Genomic DNA, 22,114 nt, shown 5'->3' on the forward strand with positions numbered 1-22,114 from the left:
AACTACACTCAACCCCCCAGCTGCTGAGCCAAAGTTACCAATGTGACAAATCTAACTCCAAGTGAAGACTGACTCATGGCTGCTTCAACAACACAAAAGGAAGGGAGGAGACTGCTCCACCTTTCCCCCCAACAACTGCCTACCTCAGCAAGGGGTGCCGTGTCCTGCTTGCAGTGCTTTCTGTCCCCAGGGCTGAGCACAGAGCTTGGGCTGTGTCCACAGCACAGCTGCCTGCACCCTGCAGCAGCAGCAGCTGCAGCTTGCTTTGGGCCCCCCAAGGGCCAGGCCCTGGAGGCAGGTGGAAGGACAAACTGCACTCTCAGCTCTCAGATTCTTCCCAGTCCCTGACTGGGCCCCACTGGTCTGCAATCAACATCCAATGCAAAACTAATTTTTGATACTGACCTCCTGGTAAATACACCACACTTCCTTCTTAATTCAGCCCACCTACTGTTGCTTCATTCCTCATTGTCCATTGCACAAAGTACAAGGATCATAGAATCATAGAATCAAGAAGGCTGGAAAAGACCTCAAAGATCATCGAGTTCAACCTGTCACCCTAAACCTCATGCCTATCTAAACCATGGCACCAAGTGCCACGTCCAATCCCCTCTTGAACACCTCCAGGGATGGTGACTCCACCACCTCCCTGGGCAGCACATTCCAATGGCCAACCACTCTCTCTGTGAAGAACTTTCTCCTCACCTCCAGCCTAAACCTCCCCTGGCGCAGCTTGAGACTGTGTCCTCTTGTTCTGCTGCTGGTTGCCTGGGAGAAGAGACCAACCCCCTCCTGGCTACAACCTCCCTTCAGGTAGTTGTAGACAGCAATGAGGTCTCCCCTGAGCCTCCTCTTCTCCAGGCTAAACACCCCCAGCTCCCTCAGCCTCTCCTCATAGGGCTTGTGCTCAAGGCCTCTCACCAGCCTCGTTGCCCTTCTCTGGACATGCTCCAGCAATTCAACATCTTTCCTAAACTGAGGATGCATCACCCCCCCTCAGGGTATTCAGATAAATGATGGATATCAACATCTTCCTCTGCAGAGGGAAAAAGGCTTAGACCTGCTAACATTCTTCCCACTGTGTCTGTGTGGCATCCCTTGCTCAGCAGGATTTCATGAGCTTGGGGTGCAGCTCTGCCTCACCTGAGCCTAAATAGTCCCATTTACCCTTGGTCTATGGCCACCACTGCCTTGTAAGCTCTCCTCCCTGCTCTGAGTGAATCTACTAACCTTTCAGCTTCCCCAAATGAAGGAAAGTCTAAAAGCTTAATTTTCCAGCAGCTCTTAAGCTTTAATGCAACCAAGCCTGCATTGTGGGCCTGGCTTTCTGTATAAATACCTTTGTAATTCTTCAGTTCTAGAAATTTAAGAGGTACTTTTTTATAAGGGCTTGTAGTGCTAGGACGAGGGGCAATGGCTTTAAAATGGAAGAGGATTTAGGCTGGATATTAGGAAGAAATTTTTTCTAGTGAAGGTAGTGAGACTCTGGAACAGGTTGCCCAGGGAGGTGGTAAAGTCCCATCCCTGGAGGTTTTTAAGGCCAGGCTGGATGTGGCTGTGAGCAACCTGCTCTAGTGTGAGGTGTCCCTGCCCATGGCAGGGGGGTTGGAACTAAATGATCCTTGAGGTCCTTTCCAACCCAGACAATTCTATGATTCTGTGATCTTTGAACCGCTATCCTGTGACTTATCAGAAAAAGCTGTTTCACTTCAGGATCTAAACATAATCATGGGTTACTCCTGGGGAGATTCCAATTGGAATCCAGAAGAAAATGTTTCACCATGAGATAAGGTAGACATTGGAATCATCTCCCAAAGGAAGTAGTGGATTCTGCTACACTGGACACCTTTAAGGCTCAGCTTGACAGGGTGCTGGGCCATCTCACTTAACCTAGACTATTACCTAGAAAGGTTGGACCTTGAGGTCCCTTCCAACCTGGCATTCTATGATTCCATGATAATCATCAGTTTACAGTCTGGAAGACAAAAGTGGTTTAAGGCCTTAAAAATGACAATATGCTATCTGTGTTGTATCATCTCTATCACATACTAGGGAAACAGTAAGATGGGATGAAGCTCTGGTTTGCTGAAGACCACAGACTTGGTACCAGTAGACATTTCCAAACCAGAATGTAAGTGGAAAGAGAGCTCCATCCAGAACTGAAGCTGGGAATATATTTAGCGCATTGAGTTAGTGAAATTTTTACTTAACACACAGAATATTACTTTCCACTAACATGAAAATCAGTCTTGAGGTTGGACTTTGAAGCCATCAAAAAGTGAGATCAGATACATGTTACAGCAGAACTCAGCTAGGAAGACAGGAAATAAACTGCTGCAGAAGGGAACAAATCCTTCCCCAGAAAAGCAACAGCCATAGAATCATTAAGGCTGGAAAAGACCTCTAAGATCGAGTCCAACTGCAACTTAACCACTATGACCACTAAACTCTACCCTGAAGCACCAGATCTACACACCTCTTCAACACCTCTAGGGATGGTGACTCCACTGCCTCCCTGGGCAGCCTGTCCCAAGTGCATCACTACTCTCTCAGTAAAGTTTTTCCTAATGTCCAATCTAAACCTCCCCAGCACAACTTAAATCCATTGTTAATTTTCAACCAGGAGTGCAGAGTCAGCCTGTAAGGAAGTCTGGTTGGAAGAGATGGGTAATGGAGGGACACTGAGAAAGCAGCAGCAGTTTCCTGTGCTACACCACTTAATCCATGGGGCCACATTCGTTGCTTCATCAAAGAACTAACAGCTAATTATGGTACATGCTCCAGGAGGACAGCTGATTTTGATACACATGCTCTCCAAGGAACAAATGCTCAGAGACTCTGCTGACAAAGAACAAGTGAAGATAAGCCAGAAGCTTTTGTCTGAGCACAACAGAATTGGGGAGTTGCACTTGTTGCAGCTGAGATGCTACAGCCTAACCGATAGAATGTTGGAGACAAAGCAAGAGCCAGGACTTAACCCAAGAGCCAAAAAGTTAGAGGGAAGAATGTTCCATTATAATGACCCAATCTTAGGTGCCTCTGCTTTTGGTCATTTCCCTTCTGTTTTGATCTGTCAGACAGCTGTCCTCAGAAAGAACAAACAACTTCTGTACCTCTGAAATATCTGAAACAGGCGCTTGCAACTGTTACAGACAGGTGACAAACGCAATCTTTGGAGGAGTCTTGTTTAGATTAGACAGAAAGAATTTGCAGGACCATTTTGAGAAGATCTGACACATGCCCTCTTTGAAAATTATGCCCCTGGCCATCATGTGGAATTAAAAGTGTGTATTTCCTTGCCTTGCTGCAGTTTAGAGACAATAAAACACAGTGGTCAAGAATGAGGGACTCAATACCTTCTTTGCCTCAGTCTTTAGTACTAGGCTCAGTTGTTCACTAGCTACCCATCCCCCTGAGCTGGAAGATAGGGATGGGGAGCAGAATGAAGCTCCCACAGTCCAAGTGGAGATAGACAGTGACCTGTTGCACCACTTAGACACACACAAGTCTGTGGGGCTGGAAGGCAGACTGCCAAGTATACTGAGGGAACTGGTGGAAGTGCTCACCAACCCACTTTCCATCATTTACCAGCAGTCCTGGCTAACTGGGAAGGTCCCAGCTGACTGAAGATTGGCAAACATGATGGCCGTCTACAAGAAGGACCAGAAGGATCTGGGGAACTGCAGACCTGTCAGGCTGACCTCAGTGAGGGGAAAGTGATGAAGAAGGTTATCTCAGCTGCCATACATACAGCTTCTGCAGGGCAACCAGGTGATCAGGCCCAGTCAGCATGGGCTCATAAAAGGGCAGGTCCTGCTTGATCAACCTGATGTCCTTCTGTAACAGGGAGACCTGCTTCATGAATGAGGGAATGGCTGTGGGTGGTGTTTAGCTGGACTGTAGTAAAGCCTTTGGCACTGTCTCCCACAGCATCCACCTGGAGAAACTGTAAATCATTCAACAGAGAGCTTTCAGTCATGCTGCTAGCACCTGTGGGTAAGCAGAGCAGGGAACTGGATTTCTATACAGAGATGGAAAGACCATGCTCTAGTGCTACACTGAAGCATTTAAAACTTACCCAGCACAAAGAGGCTGGAAGGGAACTCCAGAGATCAAGTCCAACCCCCCTGCCAGAGCAGGATCATTCAGGGAAGTCCACACAGGAGTGCATCCAGGTGGGTTTTGAAAGCCTCCAGAGAAGGAGACTCCACAACCTCTCTGGGCAGCCTGTTCCAGTGCTCTGTCACCCTCACTGTAAAGAAGTTTCTCCTCACGTTGAGGTGAAATCTTCTATGTTCAAGTTTGTATCCACTGTTCCTTGTCTTATTACTGTGCACCACCAAAAAGAGATTGGCCCTTTCCACTTGACACCCACCCCTCAGATATTTTTAGACATTGATCAGATCCCCTCTCAGTCTTCTCTTCTCCAGACTAAACAGCCCCAGGGCTCTCAGTCTCTCTTCAGGTGTCCCCTAATCATGCTTGTGGCTCTGCTTTTAGCAGAGGATAAGGGAAAAGCCCAAAGGAAAACAAAGTATGAACATGTGCACCAAACACAAATGAGAAATCACTGTCATTAGGATGCTGAGAATGTGTTGTAATAGGGCTGGAGATGAACCAGATAGGGCACATACAGAGTTAAGCAGTAACTGACACAGAACTCTCAGCATGCCATACAGAATTTTATACACTTCATCTCTAGTGAAGCCTTTGCAGAAGTGTATTGAATTGTAGAATATCAAATGAACTCTGTTTTCCAGTTTTTCAGAGGCTGTCATAGAATCATAGAATCAACCACGTTGGAAGAGACCTCCAAGATCATCCAGTCCAACCTATCACCCAGCCCTAAGCAATCAACTAGACCATGGCACTAAGTGCCTTATCCAGTCTCCTCTTGAACATCTCCAGCCATGGTGACTCCACCACCTCCCTGGGCAGCACATTCCAATGGGCAATCACCCTCTCTGTGAAGAACTTCCTCTACCTATCTAGCCTCTACCTCCCCTGGCACAGCTTGAGACTGTGTCCTCTTGTTCTGCTGCTGGTTGTCTGGGAAAAGAGACCAACCCCCACCTGGCTACAACCTCCCCTCAGGTAGTTGTAGACAGCAGTGAGGTCTGTCCCCTTGGTTGTGTCACAAAGAGCCTCCCCACAGACCACACTGCAGGGCTTACTTCATGCCCAAGTGCAAGACTTGCTCAGGATTCATGTTCCACAAGACCACTGCTAGTGGTGGCTGCCAGAACTCAAGTAAGGACTTAGTAGAGAGCAAGGTGGTGGGGAGGAGGTGTTCCAACTGAGCAATGCAAGGCAAGCAGCAGGCACTTGGATCTCAACAAATATGGCTTCTGGGAGCTACAATCAGTAACTCCAGCTGGGCCATTTGCTTAGGCTTCCTGCCAAAAGATTTATAAAAAGAACAGTAAAGAATGTGCAATGGCTTTAAATATGAATTTCAAATACAGTGCAGCCAACATCCACATTTGTCAAGGCTTCCATCACTCAGCTTTTCTCTAGGGCTCAGCGAGGAATGCAAGGAGTTTCTTCTACTGAGCTAATTTTATCCTCTCAGAGATATCCACCAGCATGAAAAAACAAATTAGAACCAGTGCAGTTTCCTAATGGACTTCCAGCTCTCAGAGAGGGACCCAAAGGCTACTAGGGAAGCAAGCACAACCTAGCAATGCTGATAAACCAGCCTTCAGCCTGTGCACTGCTGTACATGGAGGTCTTGTGATAATTCACTAATAAGTGATCCCAGCCTTTACTCAAACGAGTGCATGTCCTAGTCCTAATACCAGATATTTCTGAGTCTAACTGCAACAAGAGTCACAGTAGCAAACAAGAATGGCTGCTGCATGCTAAGTGGTTTTCCCCATCAGATACATGAGCTGGTTTCTCAGGCATTGGAACAGGCTGCCCAGGGAGGTGGTAGAGTCACCATTCCTGCAGGTGTTCAAAAACCATGTGGACATGGCACTTCGGGACGTGGGTTATGCCCATGGTGGTCTTAGGTTGAAGGTTGGACTTGATCTTATTAAGGTCTCTTCAAAACACAGTAATTCGATGCCTCAAATGCCAGCAATGACCCTTTAACAAGGTACAAATTTCCATTACCTAGCAGGGGTTCCATATTCTCACCCTGAAGCACAGAGCATGATGGGAGGTGGGTTTATGCAAGTACAGGGGAGAGCTATTCCTGTCCATACTGCACCCAGGCCAACCACAAGCAGCTTCATTACCAAGGTTCAGCAGTCTTCCATGCACAAAAAGGAAATCCAGTCACCAAATGAGTTTTTGTCCTTGATACAAGATTATCATGGAAACACAGAATAGTAGAGTTTGGGAGATTAGAGAGTCCAAGCCCCCTGACAAAGCAGGATCACCTAGGGCAGGTCACACAGGAATGCATTCAGGCAAGTCTTGAAAGTCTCTAGAGAAGTACACTCCACAGCCTGTTCCAGTGCTTCATCACCCTTATACTGAAGAAGTTTTTCTCATATCAAAAGTCACTTCTTCAAAACCACTAAGTTAGATCACAGAGGGTGAAAATTGCAGTGCCAGAACTGTAAACGTGGTAGCTGAATAATTCTTTTGATTCCCCATTAGAATACACATAAGTGTCCACTGCCTCTGCAAACATCTGTATGAGATGGGGTACTGCAGCTAGAAGTAAGTTACAACAACCACAGGCTTCTGATCTAATCAATACAACAGGCTCTGTCCCCTCCTCCTGTCCTCACATCTATATGACAGACCCAAAGACAAGTAAAAAATGAGGAACCTGTTGGTTTTCTTTTTTCCTTTGTTTGAATATCAATCTTCAATGGCAGTTTGCATCCAGGGTACACACCACCTCTAGTAATACCATGATCATAAATCTACCTGCCCCATGATACTCAGGGCACATAACCATCTCTAGCAATGCCACCACTGCTGAAGTTAACACACACACACTCAACATCCTTGCAACGCTCAAGTGATAGTATAAAAGATGCCTGACAAATCCACGCCCCTCCACTAGACAAGGCTCCTCACCTGTCTTTTAAGGACCAGGAGTTATGTGTACCTTCAACTAAGAGCATGGGCTCCTCTGCAGGGTCCTTCTTGCAGTAGTGCAGGTCTCCTGCTCAGCATTCATCCAGAGTGCTGGTTTGGGAAGCTGAAGGCAGTCCTGAAAGACACTGAACATCTGCACACACTCATTTATGGAACAAATTCAATGTCAATCTCAAGATGCTGCTGCTCCAGATGTACTAGAAAAGGTCAAGATCAGGAACTAACAGTTCAATGATAAGCAGACAAACAGGGAAGGGGGGTGGTTGAGAAGACCAAAACTTTCTCCTACTCAAAAAGTCACCAAGATTCATCCCACAGAGAAATTTTAAAATATTCAAATCTCTCGTGGGACATTCTATGCCTCACAACAGTGCTCTTAGGAAGAGCTGATGACACTGATAATGTTGTGAGGCAGTGAGGAAAAGAACTGTTTCAATATACATGAAATCAATCAAGACAGCATTGAATTTCTCTGAACTCAAGTGTTTTATTGCTTGGTGATTATTAGTTACACTTTGACATAATAGCCTTTGGAATAAATTTACACCTATTACATCATTTAAAAACTTACTATCTTGCAGTTCAGATAAATGGTACTAAAGAAAAAACCCAGAGATCTGTCAATTTGACCCAAGATTAAAAGAAAGATAAAATGTTTATGTCCCTTTTTGTTGGCAGGTGAAGTTTTACTGTGGAAGGCCCTTAAAAATAGTGAACAGAAACTAACAACCTAAATGCCCTCCAAAAAAAACACAAAAGAGATAAAACCAGTATCAGATAAATCACTCCCTTCTTTAACACCAGTCTTTTTGGTTTGGTTATTTTAGTACCCAAGTGCACAGTAACTCCCTCATCTCTTTCAAAGAAAGAAAAGTAACATGATCAAATCTATATTGACTACTTTGGGTGACAAGAGGAGAGACTACCACACACCATATCCCCTCAGCACCCACACAAACAGCATTTGCATCAAAAGTGACATTGCTTCAGGATTGAAAACATCCCAAGAGGTTTATAAATACTAAAAGGTTTTGTTGTTTGGGTCGTGGGCTGGTTTTTTTTTTTCTTTTTTCATTAAAAAAGGAAAAAAAAAAAGGAAAAAATATTTAAAATAAATAAATGGCAGCTTTAATAGCTGCATTTGCTTTGGTGACCAGTTACTTATATGCAACATAAGTTATCTTCATAAGGCAAGTGATGAGATAGCATATGTGAAGTCCCTGAGGATCAGCATCTCTGTGTTCCACACGTTTGTTTCACAGTGTGGTGTAGACAGCCTGGAAAACAATCAGTCCCAAGGCATCTGCTTTTTAATCGCTGAGCACAGCTGCAGACCACACAATGAATTATTTCTGTACCTCTTCTGTAGGCATAAAAAAACCAGAATACTTAGTAGGTGCTGGTGGGGAAGGAATTAGTTCTCCTAAACCTGGACCAAGTGCTCCACCTTGTGTTAGTCCTTGGCATTCAAAGCGAACTTCTCGATGCCTGCTCAGTTAACTGGAGGTCCAGCAGAACAGGTGGTGATTCCTTCTGCCTGTGAGTAAGTGTTGTCCATAGTGCCATACGACTGCTGCTCCTTGTGGGCAAGCACTGTCCTTTCTGCAGAATCAGGCTGCAAAACTCGAGGGACGTACATCTGAAATCACAAGTGTTAAGGGTTTTACTAAGTCTCTCCAAGTATAACGTTGGGATCATTCACCCAAGATACTTTTTCCCCTTGCCACTCTTCTCATCATCCATTTCCCACTCTTCACCTTAACACCTAAGGCCTTCTGCACCCTAATGGAGGCTTCCCGGCGCAACACTCGCCTGTCCTTGTGGACCGTTGCACAAAGGCCTCTCTTTCTACCTCAGTCCTACATCCTTTTGAGTGACACGGCAGGTAAGACCTGCTACACGTCACAACTTTCAAAGTCAGAAAGCAGTGGCAACTGACTGCATTTGGCAGCTGTCCAGGTGTGAAGATCTGTCTGGTGTAAGGCCCAGAGCGCAGCGTACAGAGCTGCTGGAAGTGGCGTGTCTCGACTACTCCTAAAGCGTCAGCTGCAGATACTTCTGGAACACCACCTGGAAACAGTCAAGGAGCCCAGCTGCAGAACTCGCCGGTCCCACAGGCACAGGGGAAGTCCCACAGTCCATTCAGACTAGTATGTCCTACACAAGCTTTGTGGTAAGCAAGGTGAGAAATGAAGTTTTTCTAGGAAGCATAAGGGAGTATTAGTAACTCTTAACTTCTTACAGAAGACGTTGGGATGGTTGGCACATCTGTGTCGTTTCCTCTTTCGCTTTGGGTGTCTTCTATCTGTAACCAGTCACAGGTGAGAAAAGGAAGAGAGAGAACATCAAACTGTTAAGTCAAAACAACACAGAGACCATAAGCACCTGGAGACCTGCACAGGCAGATCTCTGAGTAGTATCACAGAATGTCAGGGGTTGGAAGGGACCTCAAAAGATCATCTAGTTCAACCCCCCTGCCAGAGTAGGATCACCCAGAGCAGGCCACACAGGGATGCATCCAGGGGGACCCTGAATATCTCCAGAGGAGACTCCACAACCCCTCTGGGCAGTCCGTTCCAGTGCTCCATAACCTTCATAGTAAAAGTTTCTTCCATATATTCATGTGGAAACCTCTATGCTCCAGCTTGCAACCACTGCTCCTTATCATATCATTGGACATCACTGAGAAGAGCCTGGCTCCATCCTCCTGACAGTTGCCTTCACATAGTTATAAACATTAACGAGGTCACCCCTCAGTCTCCTCCTCTCCAAGCTACAGAGACCCAGCTCCCTCAGCCTTTCTTCATAAGGGAGATGTTCCACTCCTTTCATCATCTTTGTGGCTCTGCAGTGGACTCTTTCAAGCAGTAAAGTGAAACCTGGTTTCCCTATTAATGCAAGTTTGGTGTCTGGTAGTCAAGATTGTGTGAAGCTCAGTCAAAATATTTCACACATTTAGAAGAGAGGTGAACTCTCCAGTATCCATAGTTCTTGTTTTCAAGAAACTTTTGTTAGGACTGGAAACTTAGCAGTACTGGTAGTCTCTCCTCCAACCGTCTTCCTTGACTTCTTCCATAATGCTCCTCTCAAATTCAGTTCCTGCTAACACTGACAGACTTCCCACTATGCCAAGCAGCTTACTTCTACTATCTGCCCTCTTTAACCAGCCTGCTGCAATGAACATTTGTGGACAGATGTTTCTAGTGAGAATGCACAAACCACCTCATCAGAACAGCTGGTGCTAGAACAAGCACATAAGTAGGTGCTGAAAAGTGTTAGGTATCTATCACTTACCTTATAATTCAGTGGGCTCAGGTACTTGAAACAGCCAAAACAAGTATAAGCCAAGCAAATTACAATTGTGATGTTGACAACTAGGAAGGTGAACATTGTTGTAGGTGCTTTAAAGCCTAGAAGATATCCAGAAAATATAAAAATATATATTAGGGGAAAAAAAAAAAATAGACAAACAACCCTCCACTTTATCTTCCCCATTTTCAGAATCACAGAATCTTTTTGGTTGGAAAAGACCTCAAAGATCATCGAGTCCATCCTTTCACAAGAGCTGAGCTGACCTTCTCTAGTGGTTTACAAAGTTAGCTATATGGTCAGCCTTTTATTACTCTGGGCCTTAACTTCTTGATACAACACACAGATAAAACATAGAGCAGGTGACTCTGCATCTCCAACAGTATGTAGAAAAACTCCCAAAGCCTGTTTGGTTTTTGTTGTGGTGTTGTTTGTTTTTTTTCTTTCCCCTCCCTTAGAGGACTGGGCATGTCACTTCCAGCTGCAAACAGAAGTTTGGCACAAAGCTTCTTGACTGGTAAAACTGTGGAACAAGTTGTTTTCCCAGCTTCCTTGAAAGGCCAGGAAAGGTGGCTGCTATACTTGAATGATAAACAAGACTCAGAACAATTATTCTCCTCCTTTGATCATCTATTCTAGACCCATTTCTAATATACTTTCATTAATGGTTTGTGAAATGTAATAGAGAGAGTCATAGAATCATAGAATTGTTTTGGTTGGAAGAGACCTTTAAGATCACCAAGTCCAACCTTCAACCTAAGACCACCATGGACATTAAACCACATCCCAAAGTGCCATGTCCACACATTTCTTGAACACCTCCAGTGACAGTGACTCCTCCACCTGCCCAGGCAATCTATTCCAGCACCTGAGTCCCTTTATTAAATGTGATGATGGCACCAAAGGGAAAAAAAGTATTAAAAAAATAATAAAAACCATCCAGAAAAAAAAAAAAATACTCTGATACATTAGACAGCCCCATTCTCAAAGAAAACCAACCAAACAAAACCCAGCCAAAAATACACAAGAAGATGAAATACTAAGTAGAAAACTGTAAACAACTACAATTTGGAAGGATAATTAAATGGTAGCTAAGAGGGCTAACAAGCCTAGAACACTGCAGTATACAACACTTCTGGTGGATTAGAAGCTGAACATGAGCCAACAGTGTTCACTTGCAGCCCAGAAAGCAAACTGCATCCTGGGCTGCATCAAAACAAGCATGATCAGCAGATCAAAAGAGGTGATTCTGCCACTCTGCTCTGTTGAGATCTCACCTGCAGTACTGTATCCAGCTCTGGGGCCCTCAACAAGAAGGACATGGACTGGCTGGAACAGGTTCAGAGGAAGGCCACAAAGACGAACAGACAGCCGAAGCAGCCTCCCTGTGGGGACAGGCTAAAAGAATTGGGGCTGTTCAGCCTGGACAGCTGACACTGTCAGCTCCAGGGACACTTTAGAGTTGCATTTCAGTATCTGAAGGGGACCTATAGGAAGGCTGGGGCTGTTTAGAAGGGCTTGTAGTGATAGGATGAGGAGCAATAGTTTTACACTGGAGCAGGGTAGATTTAGAGTGAACATTGGGAGAAGCTCTTTACAACGAGAGTGGCAAAATATTGGAACTGCCCAGGGATGTGGTTGAGGTCCCATTCCTAGAGAATTCAACATCAGCCTGATCTAGCTGGAGGTGTCCATGATCACTGCAGGACAAGATGATCTTTGTGGATCCCTTCCAACCTGAGAAAATCTGTGAATCTGTGAAGTACAGGCTGGAAAGCAGTCAATAGCATGATGCTATCACAAAACATAGGAAGAAGGGTAAAAAAAAAAAAAATTTAAAAAAAATTTGTTTTAAGTCTCTGATATATATACAAAATAGCTTGATAGTTCTAAGCCTTCAACTTGAGAAGCCCAAAAATATGGACAGAACTGGGTGGAATCCAAGGACTAGCAGCAAGAGAAGAAACTGAGTAAACTTTAACAAAGCTGAAAGGTTTTTATTTAGAAAGAGAACTATAAGAAAGGACATGGTAGCATCCACTAGTTGGGAAAAGTTAAAATTACAGTGACTTATTCTCCAGGACCACTGGAGAAATACTCTGTAGAAATTAATCTCATTTTACAGCAAAGATGACTTGACCAAAATATTAGGGGGGAAAAAACCCAAACCAACACAAATCCCAGCTGTTTCCAAGCTTGTTTAGTCAAAAGGGGCAAGAAGAAGGCTCAAATATTTTTGTGGTAACACTAGTGGCCCAAGATAGATCAGTTTTACTTTTTAGGAGATTATAAGCCCTGCACAAACCTGCAAAACCAAAAACAATACCCACAAACATGCCACTATTCAAACCAAAAATAGAAGTGAAAAAACCTCCCTAGGGGTATTTTGGGAAGTCCTTCAAAAGAGTTTTTTTCCCTAAGTCTAGGTTACATCAGTATTTACCAGCTGGCGAGGCACATCTACACTAAAGCAAACGTATGGTGTGAGGCACCAGGCAAGGAGCAGAGAGCAGGGAAGAAGAAATTTCTCCAAAGATTAGGTTTCCTTGTCCTGAGACTTCAGCACTCCTCTCTGCCAACAGCTCTAGAGAGCATGTAAGTATCCCAGACGGCAGAGGTTGAATTGGCATCCTGGGGTGCATCAAGAAGAGTGTGGTAAGCAGGTCATAAGGAGGTTCTCCTCCCCCTCTACTCTGCCCTGGTGAGGCCAGATCTGGAATACTCTGTCCAGTTTCTGGGCTTCCCGGTTCTAGAAGGACAGGGACTTGCTGGAGAAGGTACAGAAAAGGGCTACAAAGATGCTGAGGGGCCTGAAACATCTCTCTTATGAGAATTAGGTCTTTTTAGTCTGGAAAAGAGAAGACTGAGGAGGGATCTCCTCAATGCTCAGGAATACTGAAAGGGTGTCAGGAGGATGGGACCAGTCTGCAGTGGTGCCCAGTGACAGGACAAGATGTATCAGGCACAAAACTTGAACATAGGAAGTTGCATCTAAACACGAGGAACAACTCCTTTACTTTGAAGGTGACAGAGCACTGGAACAGGCTGCCTAGAGAGGTGGTGCAGTCTCCATCTCTGGAGACATTCAAAACATGTCTGGGTATGTTCCTGTGTGACCTTCTTCAGGTGAACCTACCTGAGAGGGGGGTTGGACTCGATGATCTCCAGGTCTCTTCCAATCCCTACCATACTGTAATTCTGTGGTTCTGTAACTGCAGACAGTATCATCTCCTCTGTTTTAAGAGGCCCAGTGGTGTTTTAGGTGTATGACAGATGGCGCGAGAGATGAGGAAGAGGACTGAGCAACTGAGAAAGAAATAGATGATACCAGCACAGCCTATCACCTTCTGTGTGCAGTCAAGTCCTATCTGATCTTGATTGAGAACTAGGATAGAGGTCCTTCCAGCTTTACATTGCTATGAGTGAGAAAGCACAGTGTATTATCACTGTAGTCTGCAACCAGACCGAAATATCTGGAAAGAATGGTCAGGTGTTGGAATATGTTGCCCAGAAAAATGGTGAAGCCACTGCTCCTGGAGGTGTTCAAGAAACATGTGGACATGGCACTTTGGGACATGGTTTAAGGGCCACGGTGGTCTTAGGTTGACTGTTGGACTCAGTGATCTTAGAGGCATTTTCCAACCGAAACAATTCTATGATTCTGTACCAGGCAAGCCATACAAATCAGTAACTAAGCAATCACTCTTTATGGACCATAATGATTCATTTTGCAGCTAAGGAAGCAGAGCACTCCTCCCCCTCCTTCCTTTTCTTTGGCCCAGGAAGCAGCAACGAAACGGCAATAAAATCAAAACTCAAGTTCCTACCTCTGAAGACTCATACCACTTGGCTAGACTGCCCTATGCACTTACAAGGCACTGAGCAACAACTTGTAAACAGGATCTTCCAAACTAACCAAGCCAAACACGCCAATCCGGCCTCTGTTTTCCATTACCACTTCCATGACAAATGATGGGTTTACCACAGATGGTTTTGCCACTAGAAAACATTATTATAAAGACTTCGTTTTTTACTGCATCAGGATTTCCTTCCTAACTATTAATGAAAAATCAATTGCTGCATGTTGGGAGCTGATTTTTCTCAAGCATGCTCTAGAAATCCTGCTGTTGTTTCAGAGGACACGGAGTTGTTGGTCTTCCTGGTTGCAAAGACAGCTCTCAAAATAAGGGGAAAAACAAGCTCTCATACATACAAGTAATGCAGGGACATCTGCTCAAATCCAGGCAAAGCCTGAAGCAATATCTCCAAGTGCCTCTTACATCTACAGAGCTCTCTCTGAAGTTAGATGACTGTCTGCCAACAGTATGTTTTTTACTACTGGTATGCTAGCAAAACCGCAATGCAAGCATGGCCATTTGTGTGAAATGACAGTGAAAGCAGAGAAGAGGACAACACACTTATCACCAAGTTTGCTGGGGATAAGAAGCTGAGGGGTGCAGTTGACAAGACTGAGGGACAGACACCATCCAGAGGGACCAAGACAGGCTAAAGAAGTGCACTCAGGAGAACCGCATGAGGCTCAAAAGGGCAAAGTACAAGGTCCTGCACATGCACTGGGACAATCCTCAATATCAATACAGGCTGGAGAATGATGATATTGAGAGCAGCCCGGCAGAAAAGGGGTACTGGTGGATAAGAAGCTGGACATGAGCCAGCAACATGCACTTGCAGCCCAGAAGGACAATGGCATCCTGGCCAGCAAACTGGAGAAGTGATTCTCCCTCTCTCCTCTGCTCTTGCGAGACCCCACCTGGAGTACTGTACCCAGTTCTGGGGCCCTCAACACAAGAGGGACATGAACTGCTGGAGTGGGTCCAGAGAAGGGCCACAAAGATGATCAGAGGGCTGGCGCAACGCCCCTATGGGGACAGGCTGGGAGACCTGAGGCTGTTCAGACTGGAGAAGAGAAGGCTCTGGGGAGCCTTCCAGTACCTGAAAGGGACCTACAAGAAAGCTGGGGAGGGACATTTTCAAGGGCTTGTAGGATGTGGGGCTTTGAGCTGGAAGAGGGGAGATTTAGAATGGATATTAGGAAGATATTCTTTACAGTGAGAGAAGTGAGACACTGGAACAGGTTGCCCAGGGACATTGTGTTTGAGTATTGTGTCCAGGTTTGGACACCTCAATACAAGAGAAATGTTGAGGTACTGGAGCCAGTGCAGAGGAGGGCAACAAAGCTGGGAAAGGGCCTGAAGAATAAATCTTATGCAGAGCAACTGCAGGAGCTGGGGATGGTTGGTTTGAAGAAGAGGAGGCTGAGGGGGGGACCTCATCACTCTCTACAACTACCTGAAAGGACTTTGTGGAGAGGCTGCTGCTGGTCTCTTCCCACAGGTAATTAGTGACAGAACAAGAGAGAATTGCCTCAAGCTGCAACTGGGAAGGTTTAGACTGGACGTTAGAAAAAAATTTTCATGGAAAGAGTGCTCAGGCATTGGAATGTGCTGCACAGGGAGGTGGTTGAGTCACCAACCCTGGATGTGTTTAAAGGTTTTTTGGATGTGGTGCTTGGGGATATGTAGAGTAGGATTATTGGTTGGACTAGGTGATCCTGAGGGTCTTTTCCAACCTGAATGTTTCTGTGATTCTGTTGTGGATGCCCCCTCCTTAGAAGTGTTCAAGGCCATGCTGGACAAGGCTTTAAGCAACCTGGTCAAGTGGAAGGTGTCCCTGCCCATGGCAGGCAGTTGTAATTAGATGATATTTAAGGTCCCTTCAAACCCAAACCATTCAATGATTCTATGAAATTAAACTACACAAATGCAGGTACAAAAACTCAGAGACCATCCTAACTAGAAAGAGCTAATCCTGAGGAGATTTTTGGGTTAAGCTCATGCTTTTTACTATTGCTCCACAGCCCAACTGGTCAATTCAAGCTCTACAGATTTAGGGAACAATTTCCTGTAAAATGAAGAAATACAAAGCCCTGTGCTAACAGCTTTAAGTTAACATCTAAGCCATCTCCATCAGAGTATCTTAAGCTACCTTGTGTAAGCTGCAAAGACTCCCTAACTGAGTGCCACAGGTAACCACCATGAGTTCCCATTCATGGAAGCAAACAAAGAAAAACCCACAAAACCTATGAAACTCCACAAGCAATTTAGGTAAGTTGGTAAGAGAGCTGGGAGTTGCTTCTAGGTGGAAAAAAATGCAGTACTTACCTAGCCGCAAAAATGAGTAAAAATAGAGCCAAAAGAGGCAGAGAATTGGAGCTGCAAGGGCCTGATTGACAGCTGCAAAGTGCATCTTCTTCTCCAGCTTGGCAGGGAGATATGCATAGTAAAGGTTGTAACGGTCAACCATGTGCTTCAGGAGTATGTATATTAAACCTGGAAGGAAAAAAAGGGAAAGCCAAGGAGAAGTTGTTTTAGACTTGACAAAAAGCAGCAATTCTGTTACATCTACATGTAAGCAACTGGAAAAATCTAGATAGTAATGGTGGATACAGACCAAATATGACAGGGGGACAGCAGGGGATAGCAGCCTGCTCCTAAGGTTGCTGCATCTCCAATCCAAGACCCCTAGAATCTCCCCCACCCTTCTACCTCTCCACGCACTTGTCTGTGGCACCACTCATGCTCCCAGAGAGAACCCAGAGCTACTTCCTAGTACTGGCACATGAGAACAAACTGGTAGATAACTCCACCACAATACAGGTAAGGAACAATGGCTTGACATCTCCATCTCAGTCTTCAACAGATTCCTGACTGGATTTCAAATTGACTTTTTTTTATCCCTCAAAAAAGCCAGCTATGAATTGCACCAGCATATTCAGATATTTACAACTGCACACAAAACAAAACGTAAATAAGTATCAAGTACATTGTTACCCAAAAAAAAAGGCCATGTTCTTCCAATAATAGATGTGGTTGTGATTAAAACCAGCTCTGAACAATATCTCATTTAGCTAATTTATGTTGTATCTATGCCTCTCAAATTTTTGATTAAAAAAGGAACTGAATATAATGATTTAAATACTACTTATGCCTGACAAACACATCTCTAGAGTGGCAATATCTGCAGCTGCTGAAATGATTCCCTATAGATAACTTATATGGCAGTCCAGAAGGTCTATGAATGAAAGATGCTATAAAATAAGGTGTAGATCATGTCATAGTCAAAATGGACAATTGTCCATGAGCTCTAGCCAGATTGCTAAGCTTCTCGCATGTGCATACAGGATTTAATGGCTGGTGTAGGAAGAAGAAAGTAGTCAAAGCCAGATACACAGGACGCTTAAGGCAGAAATGTTAAATTTTGTTCATGGGACAGCGAGAAACCAACTGGAACAAAAAGAGAAATATCCTAGAAAAAGGAAAACCATGACTCAGAGATCTATCTGGGGATCTTCTTAGTGTCCTGCAGGATGGCAGCTCCCGGAGTTAACTACCAGAGCGGCAGCTCCCGGAGTTAACTACCAGAGCGGCAGCTCCCGGAGTTAACTACCAGAGCGGCAGCTCCCGGAGTTAACTACCAGAGCGGCAGCTCCCGGAGTTAACTACCAGAGCGGCAGCTCCCGGAGTTAACTACCAGAGCGGCAGCTCCCGGAGTTAACTACCAGAGCGGCAGCTCCCGGAGTTAACTACCAGAGCGGCAGCTCCCGGAGTTAACTACCAGAGCGGCAGCTCCCGGAGTTAACTACCAGAGCGGCAGCTCCCGGAGTTAACTACCAGAGCGGCAGCTCCCGGAGTTAACTACCAGAGCGGCAGCTCCCGGAGTTAACTACCAGAGCGGCAGCTCCCGGAGTTAACTACCAGAGCGGCAGCTCCCGGAGTTAACTACCAGAGCGGCAGCTCCCGGAGTTAACTACCAGAGCGGCAGCTCCCGGAGTTAACTACCAGAGCGGCAGCTCCCGGAGTTAACTACCAGAGCGGCAGCTCCCGGAGTTAACTACCAGAGCGGCAGCTCCCGGAGTTAACTACCAGAGCGGCAGCTCCCAGAGTTAACTACCAGAGCGGCAGCTCCCAGAGTTAACTACCAGAGCGGCAGCTCCCAGAGTTAACTACCAGAGCGGCAGCTCCCAGAGTTAACTACCAGAGCGGCAGCTCCCAGAGTTAACTACCAGAGCGGCAGTTCCCAGAGTTAACTACCAGAGCGGCAGTTCCCAGAGTTAACTACCAGAGCGGCAGCTCCCGGAGTTAACTACCAGAGCGGCAGTTCCCAGAGTTAACTACCAGAGCGGCAGTTCCCAGAGTTAACTACCAGAGCGGCAGTTCCCAGAGTTAACTACCAGAGCGGCAGTTCCCAGAGTTAACTACCAGAGCGGCAGTTCCCAGAGTTAACTACCAGAGCGGCAGTTCCCAGAGTTAACTACCAGAGCGGCAGTTCCTAGAGTTAACTACCAGAGCGGCAGATGAAATGTTATTTCAAATGTGCCTAAAGGATTTGGTGAAGACAGAATCACAGTATGTTACGGGTTGGAAAGGACCTCAAAAGATCTTCCAGTCCAACCCTCCTGTCAGAGCAAGATCACCTAGAGCAGGTCTCACAAGAACACATCTGGGTGGGTTTTGAATGTCTCCAGAAGGAGACTTCACAACCTCTCTGCGATCAAAAAGTCTCAAGCCAAATTTGTCTGCTTAAGGTGGACCTCCAGGCTGGCTACCCTCTGCAACTAGCTTCTCCCCAGACCTCCTGAACCCATAAATAAAAAAAGGTTCCCTCATCCCCTGACCTACCAAAACTCCTACACTTAAGTATTAAAAAATACCTCTAGAACTAACATACTCAACTTGAGAAATAAAATAAACGTCTTATATATATTAAACAATTTCAACTTCTGAAGGCAAGTATTCTACCATCTTCTACCCCATTTTTCTACAGGAAGGGAAAGAAACTTGGATCCAGGTCCTAAAGATTATTAGCTTTTGAACTGGAGTAAGAACGCAGAATTGTGCCTTCCAAACCTCCCACGCCCCCATCTGGCTCACACAGTGCCCAGAGCTCACTGGGAAACTTACCAAATGGGACAATGATGGGACATGTAATGCTGTAGGCCATGATGACAGTAAAGACACACAACATCCAGGCATACATTGCTCCAAATTCATATTCAAATGCTTGTTGCTAGGATCAAAACCAGAACATTTAAAACTCCCATGTCATCTATCAATGTGTCAGGAGTTAAGAACAGATTCACTAAAGCAATAATTCACTTTCTCTTATTCTCTCCCTGTGAGATTTATTTCCCTAAGAGGCATAAATGATGTAATTAGAGAGATGAAGTCGTATGCCTTTTAAGCATCTCTCCTTATAGAATACATGCTGCTTCCTTCATAGCCTTAAAGTAATTCCTCAGGGAATCTGCTTTCATCTACAAGAACCAACTACTTAAAATCAGAAGGCAAAAAATAACTGTGCCAAACTCAGAACCTTCATCTCATTGCCAATTCCACTGAATCTGTACTGTGCCTTATGGTGGCTTTGCTAGTAGGGAAAGCTCAAGATATCAAGGCTTTGGTGTGGTCAGTATTCCCACTTTTTCCTCTTGGGATGAGGAAATCAATATAAATAATTTCAACCATAGCAAGGGATAATACATGACAGTTAACAGAATTGAATATTTGAAAGAACCTTAAAAATGGAATTCATCTACTCATTACAAAAAAATCATCATAGAATTGTTTTGGTTGGAAAAGATCTTAGGATCATTGAGTTCAACTGTTGACCTACCACCACTGTGGCCATTAAACCATATCTCAAAGTGCCATGCCCACACATTTCTTAAACACCTCCAGGGATGGTGACTCCAACACCTCCCTGGGCAGCCTGTTCCAATGCTTGACCACTCTTGCAGTGAAGAAATTTTTCCTAATATCCAACCTACAAAGAACAGGGGCAGGTATATACAGGCCATTGTATGTTTCCATTGTAACAGCTGGAATTTTAAGCTGCAAGATGACAACATCATCAGGAAGTGGAAGTCAACCACTTAAAACTGAATGGAGACATTAAGTATCTATTTTGCTAGATGTATGTTCAGATTAAAGTAAATTGTAACACACTTGTGGGCTGACAGCAGAAACTAATCACAGACATATCTGAATTTTAAAACCCCTGAAGTTTATAACATGAGAATTATCTTATAGACCCAAACTACAAAACAGGAGTTTTATGACCTCTTGGCCTATGACTTGGATCTACGAAAAGAATAATAACTGAAGTTCAGAGCTTGGGTTTTGACTTGAATAAATACTTCACTGTTACCTGTGCTGCAAACCAAAGGTATACGAACCTGTCATGGGTGAGTGAAAGAAAGGCCAAAAGAAAATTAGATGAGATGGCAGTTAACAGTAAGGATCAGTCATTTATCTGCTTCTTGCTATGGAAGGGCTCTGATACCTGTTTAATATTTTTCCTTTCTGCTGTGGACTTGGCCATTATCATGCGTATGGTGTAAAGGATGAGGCCAGGCAGGCGCAGCAGCTCCATCCCGTTGCCAACAAAAGCAGAGGCGATCACATAGTTCACAAAGAAGGCTCCCTGGTCAGGCAGAAAGACACACCTGCAAGGAAAGACTTTCATCACAATGTTGGCTTTACATGAGACACTGACTGGAAAGCAAAAAAACCAGACATAGGCATACTGAAATACAGCCACAATTAATCTTTATGGCCTTTGGAAACCTCTTATCATAAGAAGTGGCTCAAAGACTTTAAATAATCTTCATAGAATCATAGAACCATTAGGGTTGGAAAGGACCTCAAGGATCATCTAGTTCCAAGCCCTCTGCCATGGGCAGGGACACCTCACACTAGAGCAGGCTGCTCACAGCCACATCCAGCCTGGCCTTAAAAACCTCCAGGGATGAGGCCTCCCCCATCTCCCTGGACAACCTGTTCCAGTGTCTCACCACCCTCATGGTGAAAAACTTCTTCCTAACATCCAATCTGGACCTACCCATTTCTAGTTTTGTTCCATTCCCCCTTGTCCTATCATCACCTGACACCCTAAAAAGTCCCTTACAAGCCTTTTTGTAGGCTCCCTTCAGATACTGTAAGGCCACAACAAGGTCTCCTCAGAACCTTCTCCTCTCCAGACTGAACAGCCCCAACTCCCTCAGTCTGTCCTCATAGGAGAGGAGCTCCAGCCCTCTGACCATCCTCATGGCCCTTCTCTGGACACATTCCAGCACCTCCAGATCCTTCCTGTAATAGTAGCTCCAGAACTGGACACAATACTCCAGGTGGGGTCTCACCAGAGCAGAGTAGAGGGGGAAAATCTTCTTGAAAAACAGTGGTACATAGCTACAAATGCACTGAGTTGTACACTCTAAGAGCCTGGCTGAGGTGCAGTTTGGATGAAGAATAAACTGTTCATGAAAAGACACAGCAGTCTGATGGGAGGCTGATAGCTGCACTCGATGTCTGCAAGAGCAACCTGAGACAAGATGAGCTAAGGCTGCAATAGAGTAATTGCCTCTCCCAGCTTAGTAGCTCCTAATTGCCTTGTTAGTGACTTTGAATCAGCATTTGGAAACCAAACTGTCCCCTAATAACTGCATTCTCTTGTTTCCCCACAACCACAGTTGTCAAATATCTGTGAATTGGCAATGTTGTTGTAAACAGGTTCGTGTTTCTTAAAATCAAGAGTCAATGGATTTCAAAAAGAAAGCAGCTGCAGCTATTTGTCTCAGCTGTAGTCCTTCAGAAGATCCCCTGTCCTTGACTGAATCATTGGATTGTTTTCAGTTGGAAAAGATCTAAGACCATCAAGTCCATGGAGC

General features: G+C 45.0%; 1 protein-coding gene across 1 annotated transcript in view; it reads right to left on the reverse strand.

Moving 5' to 3' along the window:
* Window positions 1-8,551: 8,551 nt before the first annotated feature.
* Window positions 8,552-22,114, reverse strand: part of TMEM63A (transmembrane protein 63A) — a 38,845-nt gene continuing 25,282 nt past the window's right edge. The window contains exons 17-22 of the mRNA XM_054396032.1: window positions 20,731-20,893; window positions 19,350-19,455; window positions 16,551-16,718; window positions 10,354-10,469; window positions 9,302-9,364; window positions 8,552-8,698 (exon numbers count right to left, since the gene is read on the reverse strand). Coding sequence (XP_054252007.1) covers window positions 8,552-8,698; window positions 9,302-9,364; window positions 10,354-10,469; window positions 16,551-16,718; window positions 19,350-19,455; window positions 20,731-20,893 — 763 coding nt within the window. The remainder of the gene's footprint in view (window positions 8,699-9,301; window positions 9,365-10,353; window positions 10,470-16,550; window positions 16,719-19,349; window positions 19,456-20,730; window positions 20,894-22,114) is intronic.

The sequence above is a fragment of the Indicator indicator genome, chromosome 2, assembly GCF_027791375.1.
Source record: "Indicator indicator isolate 239-I01 chromosome 2, UM_Iind_1.1, whole genome shotgun sequence".
Taxonomy (NCBI): Eukaryota; Metazoa; Chordata; class Aves; order Piciformes; family Indicatoridae; genus Indicator; species Indicator indicator.